The sequence below is a fragment of the Hemitrygon akajei genome, chromosome 8 (assembly GCF_048418815.1).
Source record: "Hemitrygon akajei chromosome 8, sHemAka1.3, whole genome shotgun sequence".
Taxonomy (NCBI): Eukaryota; Metazoa; Chordata; class Chondrichthyes; order Myliobatiformes; family Dasyatidae; genus Hemitrygon; species Hemitrygon akajei.
Genome location: NC_133131.1, coordinates 170,984,129 through 171,000,568, shown reverse-complemented (window position 1 = coordinate 171,000,568; position 16,440 = coordinate 170,984,129). Strand labels below are relative to the sequence as shown.

Below are 16,440 nucleotides of genomic sequence, written 5' to 3'. Positions count from 1 at the left end.
GCTTTTCCTGTGATGACAATACAAAAACAGAATTAATTAAATGACATATTCACTGAAAAATTACACACATATAGGTGATTATATAAAATACAAGCAAACAGAGGAAAAGTTAAAATACAAGAAAAATAACAATTTTACGATCTAATCCAACAACTGATTATCTGGAAACATGAGTTTGATTCATGTTAATGCTACTGAGGAACTTAAATTTATTTATTTTATCTACTTATTGAAATACAATGCAGAACAGCCCTTTGAGCTGTGGCACCCATCAATTCACCAATTTAACCTTCACCTACTCACAGAACAATTTACAATGACAGATTAACCTACCAACCAGTACGTCTTTGGACTGTGGGATGAAACCAGAGCACCCAGAGGAAACCCATGTGGTCACAGGGAGGATGTACAAATTCCTTACAGACATCAGCAAGAATTTTACCCTGTCACTGATACTGTAAAGTGGCATCTAAACCACTGTACTACTGTGCCGCCCAAAATTTAAGTGGTAAAATAAATATGAATTTAAAATCTCACATCAATAATGACTTTGTTTATTACCAGACAGCTGTAACATCCCATCCATTTCACACCTTTAGTGAAGGGATTCTGTACTCCTTACCCTGACTGGCATTAATGTGACCCCAGGTTCTAAGTAATTAATTCTGAACTGCCCACTGAAGTAGAAGAAGCAGACACACCATTATCTAGAGCAGGGGTTCCCAACATGGGGTCCATGGATCCCTCAGTTAATGGTGGGGGTCCATGGCATAAAAGAGGTTGGGAACCCTCGATAGAATGTTGCTCACCACTTTTAGAAGAGGAAAGTGCCAGTCTTGCCTGTGATTAACTTCTTGAATTTTTTTTAAATTAGTGGATTCTGAAATATATTAGATAATTATTTGTGGGGTCTGGGTACTGGAGGGCTAACAAGGAAGAAACAGGATATTTGGATATATTTGGTAGCAACGTCAAAAGGATTTATCTCTATTTCACTTTATGATATCCTGTTCGAACAGCAGATCCTGTATTTTTTGGGGGGGTTTTACATTTTGTTGAAACTTTCATTTATTTTGCCAGTGACACAGCACATAACAGAGCTCCAGGAAAGGAAAGATAAGAAGAGAGTGAAATTGCGAAAGAAATCAAAGCCTTGTATTGCGGATGCCGATGGTAGGCCTTGAGGCTGAAAGCCAGCGTGATTCGGCCCAGTGTCCATCTGCATGTGCTTGCACTGCTCTTCCTTCCGCTTTGCACCATCTTACGATGCAGCGCAAGGGTCACAGGGCAACAGGGTAGAGGAACGGCCCATTCTGAAGGCACACAGCCAGGGCTGTGAAGCAAATCTTGATTAGCCCCTCTGCTAATTTAAGGTATTGCTGAAAGGTTTTGGATTTCCTGAGCCAGATGGTGAGATGTGATCTCTTCTTTGAGACAATTTTGAAAATGTTATTGTTCCAGGAAATAATTTCACCATAATGTTCATTTATATCCTCAAAAAGAAGTTTGTCACAAATGGGAGTCCTGATAGAAAGATGTCATTTGCATCTCAAATTGAAATCTTTCCCATTATACTCTCTATAATTGTCTCAAATTCCCTTTCCCCACATGGATAACGCTCCCTAACATCACCTGAAATTCCTTTTTCACCATATGGATAATGCTGCCGAACATTATCTCCAATTCCCATTTCTCCACATGGATAACACTTCCTAATATTGCTTCAAATTCCCTTGTCCTCACATGGATAATGTTCCCTAACACCACCTCAAATTCCTTTTTCCCTGCACGAGTAACACTCTCTAACACCACCTCAAATTCCCTCTTTTCCCCTTAGATGACATTCTCTAATATTGCCTCAAATTCCCTTTCTCTCTGGTTTTCCCTTTGGTACTGATCATTCATTTTCAGAAAGCAAAGTGGAATTAAGAGAAAACCATTTCGAAAAAATGCTAAAACATCATGAAATAATTCAGAGATCCATCTGTAAAGATTAGGCTGTTAGTGAGAGGTGGGAATTCCAAGCATGCTGGACATCGATATTTTCATTACAGAAGTGTATTGCTTAGGAAGGCTGGATTTCTACAGAGGTGATATTGTATTAGTGAGCTTGCCAAATTAAGAAGGTCCGTTTATCTTAGGTTCAGTGAAGCTTGTAGGTTTAGTGTGAGTTTTGCCATTATAAAACAATTCAGCACAGGAAAAGGCCAACACGATGCTGAATTAAACAAAATCTCATCTGCCTGTACATAATCCATATCTCTTCATTCTCTGAATATTCATATGTCTAACAGCCTTGTAAACACCACTAATGTATCTGCTTCCACCACCACCCTGGCAGCCCATTCCAGGCACCCTTCACTCTCTGTTTATAAAAAAATAGCCCACACACCTCCTGTATGAATTAAATGAATTTGACATTTCTACCCGGGTATAGGATTCTGAATTTACCATAAGACATAGGAGCAGAATTAGGGATTCAGCCTATTAAATCTGCTCTCCCATTCCATCATGGCTGATTTATTATACCTCTCAACCCCATTGTCTTGCCTTCTCCCCGTAACCTTTCACACACTGACTAATCAAGTACTTATCAGCCTCTGCTTTAAACATACTGAATTACTGGCCTCCACAGCCATCTGTGATACCCTTCTATCAGATCTCCCCTCAGCCTCTTAGGCTCCTGAGAAAACAGCCTAAATTTGACTAACTCTCCCTGTAGCTCATACCCTCTAATCCAATCAGCATCATGGTAAACCTCTTCTGCACCTTCTCCGAAGCCTCCACACCTTTCCAGTCATAGGGTGACTAGATGCTGAGATCCAGACAATGTTATTTACTGGCTGGCAAATTTCTCCATTGACACAAAAACTGGATACCACTCCTCATCACTTTTCTCCCCATAACTCATCTTCCTTCTTCAAAACAATTCCCCAGAACTACTCCCCTCCACCACCATCTCTGCCCTCCCCCCGCCCCTGCTGGGACAGTCCAGTGCAGCTTTCTTTGTGAGCCAGGAGCTATTTTTCAGTGGAAATGTAAAATGAAGAATATAGGATTAAGATTTTTAAGACTATCTTTATTTATCACATGTACATGTAACACACAGTGAAATGATACGTTTGCATCAATGACCAACAGAGTCCAAAGATGTGCTGGGGCAGCCGGCAAGAGTTGCCATGTTTCTGCCTCCAACATAGAATAGTCACTCCCTTACATCTTTGGATGTGGGAGAACATACAAAGTGCTCACAGACAGCAGTGTGAATTGAACCAGTGTTGCTGGCACTGTAATAGCATTACACAACTCTGCTGTCCCATCAAGGAAAAAGTTTCACTTCCATTTTGTGGTTGAAGAGAACTGTGTGTGAAAGACAATCTCGAGTGGGAAATCCAAACCCTTTGTGCACACCCAGCCATCCATCTGTCGTTGCATATTTTATGGAGTCTCTGCTGCTTCTCTCAGGCCTGTGGTGGTTGAGCCGTGGTAAAACAATGGAATAGTTCCGTGTTTTGATTCTGTTCAACATTGTGTCCATGTGTCCCTGTGTTTGTCTCAGCTTGGCATTTTATTGGGGAGTAACTGTTTCCAAATCTGTTGCTATTTCTGCACTTTGGCAATTTGCAAGTTGGGGAGAGGTTGGGGGTGGTGAGGTGGGATCCCGGGGAGATGGTGGGGGTGGTATCGTAAGTAACGCTTGGGTAGTTTGTCTAATGGAATTGAAAGTCCTTTGTTAAAGATAATTTGCAGGATTAATTTACTGGCTTGATGAAAGGATATCCTAATTGATGCATGAGTCGTCTCAGATGTCAGTTTCTCCTCTATAATCTCTGTAAATTTGCCTTTGTCTGTATGCTGTTGCAATTTCTAACCACCCAGTCTGGATCAGGACGATGAGTGGGTCGACCCCTTTATAAACGTCAATACTTGTTGATTGGTGGAAGATTTTATGAACTCGACAGATCATCTTTATGTTGACCTTCAGCAAGGAGGCATGGACATAAAATCAGATTCCCCTTATCATGCTAAGGTCATTTTCAGAGAGGGAATCATTAAATGAAAGGTTTCCTCACAGTCCAGGCTTACTGCCTGTGCAGAATCATGTCCTATTTGCCTTCAGCTAAAATGAGTTCGTCAGCTATTACTAGATGGATTTTAACAATGTCAGAATCATGTTTATTATCACTGACATACCTGTGGCTCCAAGTAGCTGTTTGCATAGTATGTCACTTTGACAAGTAGGCTAAGCCAGGTGAGGGTAACCAGCAGGTCTCAGACCTGGGAAGTCAGAGACACACCTGTCCTAGCGTGCGAAGTCAGCTCTGGTGGGCAGGGCAGATGAGATCTGCAGTAAGATCCAATGGCCGGGAAGACAGTTTTGCAATGCTCTGTGGAGAACGGAGGGCACGAAAAGGCACAGGAGAGATCATGCTTATTCACTACAACTAAGGAAAATCCCAGTTGTGAAGACTACTTGTACCACTGCACCTGGACTTCCAAGGTCAAGTGAGCGGAACTGTCCCGGTCCAACAGCTTTTCCACTTTAAAAACTCTCCCACACATATAACAGGCAACCAGCACCACCATAATAAAATCTGTTTTCTTTTTGCAGCAGTACAGTGCAATACATAAAATATACCATAAGTCACATATATGAAAAAATTAAATAATTAGTGCACAAAGAAGGCAACATAGTGAGGTCGTGTTCACTAACTGTACAGTGATGCTAGAAAGTTGTGAACCCTGTAGAATTTTATCAATTTCTGCATAAATATGACCTAAACTGTGATTACATCTTCACGTAAGTCCTAAAACTAGATAAAGAGAACCTAATTAAATAAATAAGACGAAAAACCATTATCTTTATTTATTTGTTTATTGAGGGAAAATTATCCAATATTACATGTATTTGTTGGAAAAAGTATGTGAACCTTTGCTTTCAGTAACTGATGTGACCCCCTTGTACAGCAAAACTTCAAATGTTTCTGGTAACTGTTGATATGTCCTGCATATTGGTTTGGAGAAATTTTAGGCCATTCCTCCTTACAAAATTGCTTCAACTCTGGGATGTCGGTGGGATGTTGCATGAACTACTTGCTTCATGTCCTTCCACAATGTTTCTGTAGGATTAAGGTCAGGACTTGGACTCGGCCAATCCAAAATATGAATTTTCTTCTTTTAAAACCATTCTGTTGATGATTTACTCTTGTCTTTTGGATTATTGGCTTGTTGCATTATCCAGCTTCTATTAAGCTTCAGGTGACAGACTGCTATCCTGTAAAATGTCTTGATACAATTTTGAGTTCATTGTTCCTTCAATAATTGCAAGCTGTCCAGGCCCTGAGGTGGCAAAGCAGCCCCAAACCATGATGCCCCTTCTACCATGCTTTTCAGTTTGGATGATGTGCCCTTTTCCCTCCAAACATAGCAATATGCATTTCTGCCAAAAAGTTCAACTTTTGTCTCATCTGTCCACAGAACATTGTCCCAGAAGTGTTGTAGAACATCCAGGTGGTTTTTTGCAAACTTCAGATTTGCAGCAATGTTTTTATTTTGAAGAGCAGTGGTTTTCCTCCGTGGTCTCCTTGCATGAAAACCATTCTTGTTCAGTGCTTTTATTTTAGTGAACACATGAACATAGCAAGTTCTAGAGATTTCTGCAGGTCTTTTGCTGTTACCCTTGGATTCTTTTTCACCTACCTCAGCATTGCACATTGTGCTCTTGGTGTGATCTTTGCAGGATACCCAATCCCGGGAAGAGTAGCAACGGTACTGAGTTTCCTCCATTTGTGGACAGTTTCTCTGACTGATGAACACTCAGGTCCTTCGAAATGCTTTTGTAGCATTTTCCAGTTTCATGCATCTCTACAATTCTTCTTCTAAGGTCCTCTGAAAGTTGTTTTGATCGAGGCATGGTGCACATAAACAGATCTTTCTTCAGAAGAGTAACTCTGTCAATAACCTGACTTTGCTTGTCTTTTTAAAGGGCAGGGCACCTCTACAACCCACACCTCCAATCTCATCTCATTGATTGGAACACTGACACTGAACACTGAGGTTTACATTCTTTTTCCAACAAATACATGTAATATTGGATCATTTTTCTGAATAAATAAATGAACAAGTATAATGTTCAATAAGGCCTTTGACAAGGTCCCGCATGGGAGGTTAATTAGGAAGATTCAGTCACTAGGTATTCATGGTGAGGTAGTAAATTGGATTAAACATTGGCTCAATGGGAGAAGCTAGAGAGTGGTAGTGGAGGATTGCTTCTCTGAGTGGAGGCCTGTGACTAGTGGTGTGCCACAGGGATCAGTGCTGGGTCCATTGTTATTTGTCATCTATATCAATGATCTGGATGATAATGTGGTAAATTGGATCAGCAAATTTGCTGATGATACAAAGATTGGAGGTGTAGTGGACAGTGAGGAAGGTTTTCAAAGCTTGCAGAGGGATCTGGACCAGCTGGAAAAATGGGTTGAAAAATGGCAGATGGAGTTTTTAATACAGACAAGTGTGAGGTATTGCACTTTGGAAGAAGAACATACAAGGTAAATGGTAGGGCATTGAGGAGTGCAGTAAAAGTGGCGTCACAGGTAGATAGGGTCGTAAAGAGAGCTTTTGGGACATTGGCCTTAATAAATCAAAGTATTGAGTATAAGAGTTGGAATGTTATGGTGAGGTTGTATAAGGCATTGGTGAGGCTGAATCTGGAGTATTGTGTGCAGTTTTGGTCACCTCATTACAGGAAGGATATTAATAAGGTTGAAAGAGTGCAGAGAAGGTTTACAAGGATGTTGCCTGGACTTGGGAAACCGAGTTACAGAGAAAGGTTGAATAGGTTAGGACTTTATTCCCTGGAGCGTAGAAGAATGAGGGGAGATTTGATAGAGGTATATAAAATTATGATGGGTATAAATAGAGTGAATGCAAGCAGGCTTTTTCCACTGAGGCTAGGGGAGAAAAAAAACCAGAGGACATGGGTTAAGGGTGAAGGGGGAAAAGTTTAAAGGGAACATTAGTGGGGGGGCTGCTTCTTCACACAGAGAGTGGTGGGAGTGTGGAATGAGCTGCCAGATGAAGTAGTAAATGCGGTCTCACTTTAAACATTTAAGAAAAACTTGGACAGGTACATGGATGAGAGGGGTATGGAGGGATATGGACCAGGTGCAGGTCAGTGGGACCAGGCAGAAAAAATGGTTCGGCACAGCCAAGAAGGGCCAAAAGGCCTGTTTCTGTGCTGTAATGTTCTATGGTTCTAATATGTTTTGTGTTATTTAATTGGATTTTCTTTATCTAGTTTTGGGACTTTTGTGAAGATCTGATCAAATTTTAGGTCATATTTATGCAGAAATAGAGAAGATTCTGCAGGGTTTACAAACTTTTTAGCACCACTGTAAATGGATGCGAGCCTAAGAATGTGGTGTGTTCATGTCACTTCTGTCAAATGGAGCTACATTAGACAGGCATGTTGGTCAGCATGGAGCAGTTGGGCTGAAGAGCCTGTTTCCACGCTATGTGAGTCTGTGACTTTGGAAATGTCAATGCAAAATCGAGACCAGCATTCTGAAGGAACATTGGTATATAGAAATTACAGAAAGTGCTAACCTTCCAATGAGGCCTTAAACCAAAATATTACTTACTCAATATCTTGTTGAATTTTTTGGAGCTTCCTGTGTAGACATCCACTCTATTTTCTACTTCAAAACCGTGTCTGGGCTTTAAGAAAGCACCAGCTTTGAATGTCGGAATATAAAAGCAAGCTTGTTTCTCTTTCCCTGTGGAATACAATCTTTGTCTCCTTTCCAAGAAATGGACCATTCTGGTAAAAGGAGCAACCCTTTTAGTGTCTGCTTAATCCGATGAAGTTGTGGAGTATTAGATGAGACAGCTTTGGGACCTACAGAGGGTCATGTCATGACAGCTGTCCTCTAGCTGATAGAACACTGATTGTTTTCCCTGCTTTGCAATGTATGAAATAAAGGCTGGTTTGCCAGACCATTCCTGTATTTAAAGATCTGTTTATTTACAATGTGACAAGAAGTTATTCTATATTTATTTTTTCTCTACCCTTTCCACAATCCATCAACTGTACCACCTTGCTTTTTGTTCTCACTTTGCTGTCTTCCTGGCTTCCCCTGGCTAGTCTTGCACATACTTTTCCAGGAAAAGTGAGAAAGAATATTTCATTAACCCAGAGAGCCGTGACTTCCTGTCCAAATGGGTGTGGCAGAAGAAATAAAGAAAGATCTAAGGCCTTTCGGCCCACAGTGTTTGCTAACCTTTTGACGAACACTAAGATCAATCTAACCCTACCTTCCCACAGATCCCTCTAGAATTCTACCATTCATGTGCCTGTCAAAGAGTCCCTCAAATGTCTCTCATGTACTTGCCTCTAACACCACCCCTGGCAGCGTAATCCATACGCCTACCACCCTCTAAACAAAACCTACCTTTCACATCCCTATACTTTCTTCCAATTACCTTAAATAGGAGGAACTGTCTTCTCATATTAGCCATTTCTGCCATTGAAGCAGGTGCTGGCTGTCCATTCTCTCCATGCCTCTTATCACTTTCTTCACCTTTCATTCCTCCTTCGCTCCAAAGAGAACAGCCCGAGCTCACTCAAACTTTCTTCATAAGACATGCTCTCTAATCCAGGCAGCATCCTGATAAATCTCTTCTGCACCCTATCTGAAGCTTCCACATCCTTCCTATAATTGAACACAAAACTCCAAATGTGGTTTAACCAGAACTGGAACATTACCTCATGGCTCTTGAACTCAATCCCTCGACTAATGAAAGCCAACAGAATCAGAATCAGGTTTATTATCACCGGTGTCTGACATGAAATTTGTTAACTTAGCAGCAGCAGTTCAATGCAATACATAATCTAGCAGAGAAATAAATAAATAAATAAAATTTTAAAAAGAATAATAATAAATAAACAAGTAAATCAATTATGTATATTGAATAGATTTTTTTTTTAATGGGCAAAAACAGAAATACTGTATATTTAAAAAAAGTGAGGCAGTGTCCAAAGCTTCAATGACCATTTAGGAATCAGGTGGCAGAGGGAAAGAAGCTGTTCCTGAATCACTGAGTGTGGGCCTTCAGGCTTCTGTACCTCCCAGCTGATAGTAACAGTGAGAAAATGGCATGCCCTGGGTGCTGGAGGTCCTTACTAATGGACACTGCCTTTCTGAGACACCACTCCCTAAAGATGTCCTGGGTACTTTGTAGGCTAGTACCCAAGATAGAGCTGACTAGATTTACAACCTTCTGCAGCTTCTTTCAGTCCTGTGCAGTATCCCCTCCATACCAGACAGTGATGCAACTTGTCAGGATGCTCTCCATGGTGGAACTATAGAAGTTTTTGAGTGTATTTGTTAATATGCCAAGTTTCTTCAAACTCCTAATAAAGTATAGCCGCTGTCTTGCCTTCTTTATAACTACATCGATATGTTGGGACCATGTTAGATCCTCAGAGATCTTGACACCCAGGAGCTTGAAACTGCTCACTCTCTCCACTTCTGATCCCTCTATGAAGATTGGTATGTGTTCCTTCGTCTTACCCTTCCTGAAGTCCACAATCAGCTCTTTCATCTTACTGATGTTGAGTGCCAGTTTGTTGCTGCGGCACCACTCCACTAGTTGGCATATCTCACTCCTGTATGCCCTCTCGTCACCACCTGAGATTCTACCAACAATGGTTGTATCATCAGCAAATTTATAAGTGGTATTTGAACTATGCCTAGCCACACAGTCATGTGTATATAGAGAGTAGAGCAGTGGGCTAAGCACACACCCCTGAGGTGCGCCAGTGTTGATATTCAGCGAGGAGGATATGTTATTACCAATCCGCACAGATTGTGGTCTTCCAGTTAGGAAGTCGAGGATCCAATTGCAGAGGGAGGTCCAGAGGCCTAGGTTCTGAATCTTCTCAATTGGGATTGTGGGAATTATAGTATTAAATGCTGAGCTATAGTCGATGAACACCCTGACATAGGTGTTTGTGTTGTCCAGGTGGTCTAAAGCCATGTGGAAAGCCATTGAGATTGCATCTGCCGTTGACCTATTGTAGCGATAGGCAAATTGCAGTGGGTCCTGGTCCTTGCTGAGGCAGGAGTTCAGTCTAGTCATAACCAACCTCTCCAAGCATTTCATCACTATAGATGTGAGTGCTACCGGGCAATAGTCATTAAGGCAGCCCATATTATTCTTCTTAGGCACTAGTATAATTGCTGCCTCTTTGAAGCAAGTGGAAACTTCCACCCGTAGCAGTGAGAGGTTGAAAATGTCCTTGAATACTCCCAGTAGTTGGTTGGCACAGGTTTTCAGAGCCTTACCAGTTATTCCATCACCTTGCAAGGGTTCACTCTCTTTAAAGTCAGCCTAACATTGGCCTCTGAGATGGAGATCACAGGGTCATCAGGTGCAGCAGGGATCTTCACAGCTGTAGTGTGTTCTCCCTTTCAAAGCATGCATAGAAGGCGTTGAGTTCATCTGGTAGTGAAGCATCGCTGCCATTCATACTATTGAGTTTCGCTTTGTAGGAAGTAATGTCTTGCAGACCCTGCCAGAGTTGCTGTGCATCTGATGTTGCCTCCAATCTCGTTTGAAATTGTCTCTTCACCCTTGAAATAGCCCTTCACAAATCATACCTGGTTTTCTGGTACAGGCCTGGGTTGCCAGACTTGAATGCCACAGATCTAGCCTTCAGCAGACAACGGACCTCCTGGTTCATCCACGGCTTTTGGTTTGGGAATGTACAGTAAGTCTTTGTGGGCACATGCTCATCCATACAGGCTTTAAAGAAGTTGGTAACACAGTGTATGCATTCTTAACAACCCTATCAACTTGCATAGTAACTCGGAGGAAGCTATGAACGTGGACCTCAAGATCCCTCTGTTCTTCCACACTACTAATAATACTGCCATTAACCCTGTATTCTGCTTCAACTTCGACCTTGCAAGGTGTATCACTTCATACTTTTCCATTTTAAACTCCATCTGCTTCTTCTCAGGCCAGCTCAATGTCCCGTTTTAACCTACAGTACATTTAACAACATTCTACATTATCTACAGCACCTTTGTAGGTAAATCTGGACTTACATTTCTATAGATTAGGCACAAAAGTCTGAATAAATTTCAGGAGATACAAAGACTGCAGAGCTGGAATCTGGAGCAAAAAAACATTCTACTGGAGAACTCAGCAGATGAGGTAGGATCTGTACAGGGAAAAGTCCACTTCCCATTACAGATGCTGCCTGACCCACTGACTTCCTCCAGTAGTCTTTTTAGTTCCAACAGATTTTGGCGTCCAAGTTATGGACAAATTTCATATTTCCAAATCCAGAGCAAATGTTCTCATCACCTGTCACTTACACTTCTGTTAAGAGCAGTCAGTCAAAGTATATTCACGTAATTCTAAATAGACAAAATCTCCTCCATAAACCCAGTCAATGTCTGCTGACTTCTGTTCTGAATCTGTTGTAAAAATGAATAAATAATTGTCAAGAATTCTGGTATGAGATTGCTGAAAATTTCAGGTAAAGCACAAGTTGAAGTTTATTGTCATCTGACTGTACGTACATACATACAGCTAAACGAAACAATGTTCCTCTGGACTATGGTGCACACAATACTTATAATCACACACCAGATAAAACAAAATATTACCACATATATGTTAATTAAACGAAGTCCATTTGAATAATCAATTGAGCTGAGTGTACTCCTTGAGCTCTGTGTAGACAGAGAGGTAGTACAGATTACATTCATTGATTTAGAACAGAAACAGGCCCTTCAGCCCACAATGTTGTGTGAAGCCCAATCTCTTCTGCCTGTATATGGTCCACATATCTGCATATTCACACACATATAGGGCTCTAGAGCAGCAGCTGGATGACCTTCGGCTTGTACAGGAGAGTGAGGAGATCATCGATCAGAGTTACTGGGAAATAGTCACCCCTAAGTTGCAGGAGGCAGGTATTTGGGTGACTGTCAGGAGGAGAAATGGGAAGACAGATAGGCAGTTGGCACAGAGCACCCCTGTAGCCATTTTCCTCAATAAGCAGTATCCTGTTTTGGATACTGTTGTTGGGGGAGGAGGGTGACCTCCCAGGTGAATGCCATGGAGACCAGGTTACCTGCACTGAACAATGGTGTAGAAGGGGAAGTGGGAGAAGACGGGAGCAGTAGCGATCGGGGGCTCAATAGTGAGGGAACAGACAAGAGATTCTGTGGATGGGAACTGGACATCCAGATGGTATGTTGCCTCCCAGGTGCCAGGGTCAGGGATGTTTCAAATCATGTCCACAGCATTTTGGAGGAAGGAGGAGAGCAGCCAGATGTTTTGGTACTTAATGGTATCAGTGACATAGGAAGGAAAAGCTATAGGTCCTGAAGAGAGACTTTGGAGAGCAAGGTAGAAAGCTGAGAAGCAGGACCTCCAGGATAGTAATTTTTCGATTGCTGTCTGTGCCACGCACCAGTGAGGGTGGAAACAAGATGATTTGGCAGATAAATGTGTGGCTGAGAAGCTGGTGCTGGGGCAGGGTTTCTGATTCTTGGATCATTGGGATCTCTTCTTGGGGAGGTATGACCTGTACAAAAGAGACAGATTGCACCTAAACCCAAGGGATACCAATATTCTTGCGGGCAGGTTTGTTAGAGCTGTTGGGGAAGGTTTGAACTAATTTGGCAGGGGGATGGGAACTGGAGTAAAGGGACTCAGGACAGGCAGATGGTAAAAAAACAAATTTGGCGTGCAGTCAGACTGTCAGGAAGGGCAGGCAGATGAGAGGACAAAATTGCAGACAGCAGGGTGAGTATCAGTGTATTAAGGATGCAGAATCAAGAAGGTAGCAAATACAACACTCACAAGAAATAAGGAGGATGATCTTGTTGAACTTTTACAGATTGTCAGGTATGACGTGGTCATCACTGAATCGTGGCTGAAGGGTGGTTGTAGTTGGGAGCTGTATGTCCGAGGTTAACATTGTACTGGAGGGATAGGAAGGTAAGCAGAAGGGTTGGTGTGGCTCTGCTGGCAAAGAATGGCATCAAATCAGCAGGAAGATATGACATAGAATAGGAAAATGCTGAATCCTTGTGGGATGGGTTAGAAAATTGCAAGGATAAAAGGACTTTGATTGCAGTTACATACAGGCCTCCCAACAGTAGCTGGAATGTGGACTACTGATTACGATGGGAAATAGAAAAGGGAAATGTTATGATAGTCATGGGAGATTTTAACAAGAAGATACTAGCAATGTGCCAGGTGTTGAAGGGTGTGAAGAAAGAGAAGTGAATGTAGTTAATATTACAAGGGAGAAGGTGCTCAAAAAGCTGAAATATCTAAAGTCAAGTCAAGTCACTTTTTATTGTCATTTTGACCATAACTGCTGGTACAGTACACAGTAAGAACAAGACAACATTTTTCAGGACCAGTGTTACATGAAACAATACAAAAACTACACTGAACTATGTAAAACAACGCAAAAAAACTACACTAGACTGCAGACCTACTCAGGACTACATAAAGTGCATAAAACAATGCAGGCATTACAGTAAATAATAAACAGGACAATAGGCACAGTAGAGGGCAGTAAGTTGGTGTCAGTCCAGACTCTGGGTATTGAGGAGTCTGATGGCCTGGGGGAAGAAACTGTTACACAGTCTGGTCATGAGAGCCTAAATGCTTCAGTGCCTTTTCCCAGATGGCAGGAGGGAGAAGAGTTTGTATGAGGGGTGCGTGGGGTCCTTCATAATGCTGTTTGCTTTGCGGATACAGCGTGTGGTGTAAATGTCTGTAATGGCGGGAAGAGCGACCCCGATGATCTTCTCAGCTGACCTCACTATCCGCTGCAGGCTCTTGTGATCCAAGATGGTGCAATTTCCGAACCAGGCAGTGATGCAGCTGCTCAGGATGCTCTCAATACAACCTCTGTAGAATGTGGTGAGGATGGGGGTTGGGAGATGGACTTTCCTCAGCCTTCACAGAAAGTGGAGACGCTGCTGGGCTTTCTTTGCGATGGAGCTGGTGTTGAGGGACCAGATGCATAAGTCACATGGACTGCACCCTAGGTTTCTGAAAGAGATAGCAGTAGAAATTGTGGAGGTATTAATAATGTTCTTTCAAGAATCATTGGACTCTGGCATGGTTCTGAAGGAACGTAAAATTGCAAATGTCATTCCACTCTTCAAGAAAGGAGGGAGGCAGCAGAAAGGAAATTATAGACCAGTTAGCCTGGCCTCAGTGATTGGGGAGATGTTGGAGTCAGTTTTTAAGGATGAGGTTACGGTGTGCTTGATGACACAGGACAAGATAGAACAAAGTTAGCATGGTTTCCTTAAGGGAAAATGTTGCCTGACGAGCCTGCTGGAATTCTTTGAGGAGATTGGATAGATAAAGGGTTTACAGTGGGTGATAAATATTTGGACTTTCAGAAGGCCTGTCACAAGGTGCCACATATGAGGCTGCTACCAAGCTAAGAGCCCATGGTATTATCTCTCTCTCTTTCTGGCTATCCATCCCATAGGATGATGATGGTTCCTTCCAGTCAGTTAGTGGGATGACCCCACTCCTCAGAAAGGAACAGCATCTGCGCGAATGGATTTTAGGTGAGTAGGGGGTTGCACAGGTCCAGACCCACCCTCTCAACATCCCCTCCCGTTTCCAGCGGCATGATGGCATCCAAGACAGCTGGGGGATGTTCTGTTGCAGTGAATGGCCAGACCAAGCTTCGATGCAAGGGATGCCCTTTTCACATTTCACAGCACGTGTTTGCTAGATAGCCATGACCCTACGAGAGGGTTCATCCGCCCTTTGACAGGTCTTGTTTTTCGTCCTGCAGGGTGTCCAGTCACCCTCCTCACCAGGCAAGCCGACCACCCAACCATGTGACAGGTAGTACTGGGTTACATGGTACCAGTAACATTCAGACGAGTGACCTGGCATATATTATAGGTATTATAGGAAATGGGAATAAAAGGATCCTTTTCTGGTTGGCTGCCAGTGACTAGTGGTGTTCCGCAGGTGTCGGTGTTGGAACCACCTCTTTTTATGCTGTAGTTCAATAACTTAGATGATGGAATAGATGGCTTTGTTGTCAAGTTTGCAGATGATACGAAGATTGGTGGAGGGGCGATTGTGATGAGAAAGCAGGAAGGCTGCAGAAGGACATAGACAGAATAGGAAAATAGGTAAGAAAGTGGCAAATGAAATACAGTGTTGGAAAATGCATGGTCATGCACTTTGGCAGTAGAAATAAACGTGTGGACTATTTTCTAAATGGGGAGAAAATCCAAAAATCTGAGAAGCAAAGAAATTTGGGGGTCCCTGTGCAGAACATCCTAAAGGTTAATTTGCAGGTAGAGACAGTGGTGAGGGAGGCAAATGCAATGTTAGCATTCATTTCAAGAGGTTTAGAATATAAAAACAGGGATGTGATGCTGAGGCTTTATAAGGTACTGGTGAGGCATCACCTTGAGTATTGTGAACAGGTTTGGGTTCCTTATCTTAGAAATGTTGTGCAGACATTGGAGAAGGTCCAGAGATGGTTCTGGGAATGAAAGGGTTATCATATGAAGAATGTTTGATAGCTCTGGGTCTGTACTCCTTTGGCTGTCCATCGATCTCGATGTTGACTGTGCTGAGAGTTTAGTCTCTGCAGGCACATTTATGGGCCGCAAGACCAGCATAGGGTCTGTACTCACTGGAATTTGGAAGGATGAGGGGGGGATCTCATTGAAACCTTTCAAAAGTTGAAAGGTCTAGACAGAGTAGATGTGGAAAGGATGTTTCCTATGCTGGGGGAGGGGGTCTAGGACAAGAGGGCACAGCCTCAGGATAGAGGGGTGTCCATTTAAAAACAGATGTGGAGAAATTTCTTTAGCCAGAGGGTGGTGAATTTGTTATCACAGGCAGCTGTGGAGGCCATGTTGTTGGGTGTATTTAAGGCAGAAATGGATAGATTCTTGATTGGCCACAGCATCAGAGATTATGGGGAGAAGGCCAGGTGGTTGGGCTGAGGGGGGTAAAAAAAGGGTCAGCAATGATTGAATGGTGGATCAGACTCAATGGGCCAGATGGCCTAATTCTGCTTCTATGTCTTATAGCCTTATGGGCTTATTTAAGATCCTCTTAAAAGTTTTTATTGTATCTACCTTCATTGATACTCTATTCAGTGCATTTGAGGCACCACCACTCTCTGTATAAAATCTTGCCCCACACATCTTTTTTGAACTCCCCCCCCCCCCCCAGTTTAGATGCATGTTCTCTGGTATTCGACGTTCTGACCTGGTGGTGAGGGGAGGGGTAGAACTGTCAACTCTATCTATGTCTCTCATTATTTTTAAACCTGTGAGGTCTCTCCTTCAGCTTTTATCTCTCCAGAAAAAAACAAACTCTCCTTATAGTGCCTGCCCTCCAATG

At 42.5% G+C, this 16,440-nt stretch overlaps 1 protein-coding gene across 2 annotated transcripts in view; it reads left to right on the top strand.

Annotated features, from left to right (window-relative positions):
• arhgap39 (Rho GTPase activating protein 39) overlaps window positions 1-16,440 on the top strand; it is a 610,426-nt gene that overhangs the window by 473,581 nt on the left and 120,405 nt on the right. The window contains exon 8 of one of the 2 annotated variants that reach the window (XM_073055077.1): window positions 1,081-1,173. The exons of the other annotated variant lie outside the window; for it this stretch is intronic. Within the exon in view, the coding sequence (XP_072911178.1) occupies window positions 1,081-1,173 (93 nt within the window). The remainder of the gene's footprint in view (window positions 1-1,080; window positions 1,174-16,440) is intronic. 2 annotated transcript variants of the gene reach the window in all.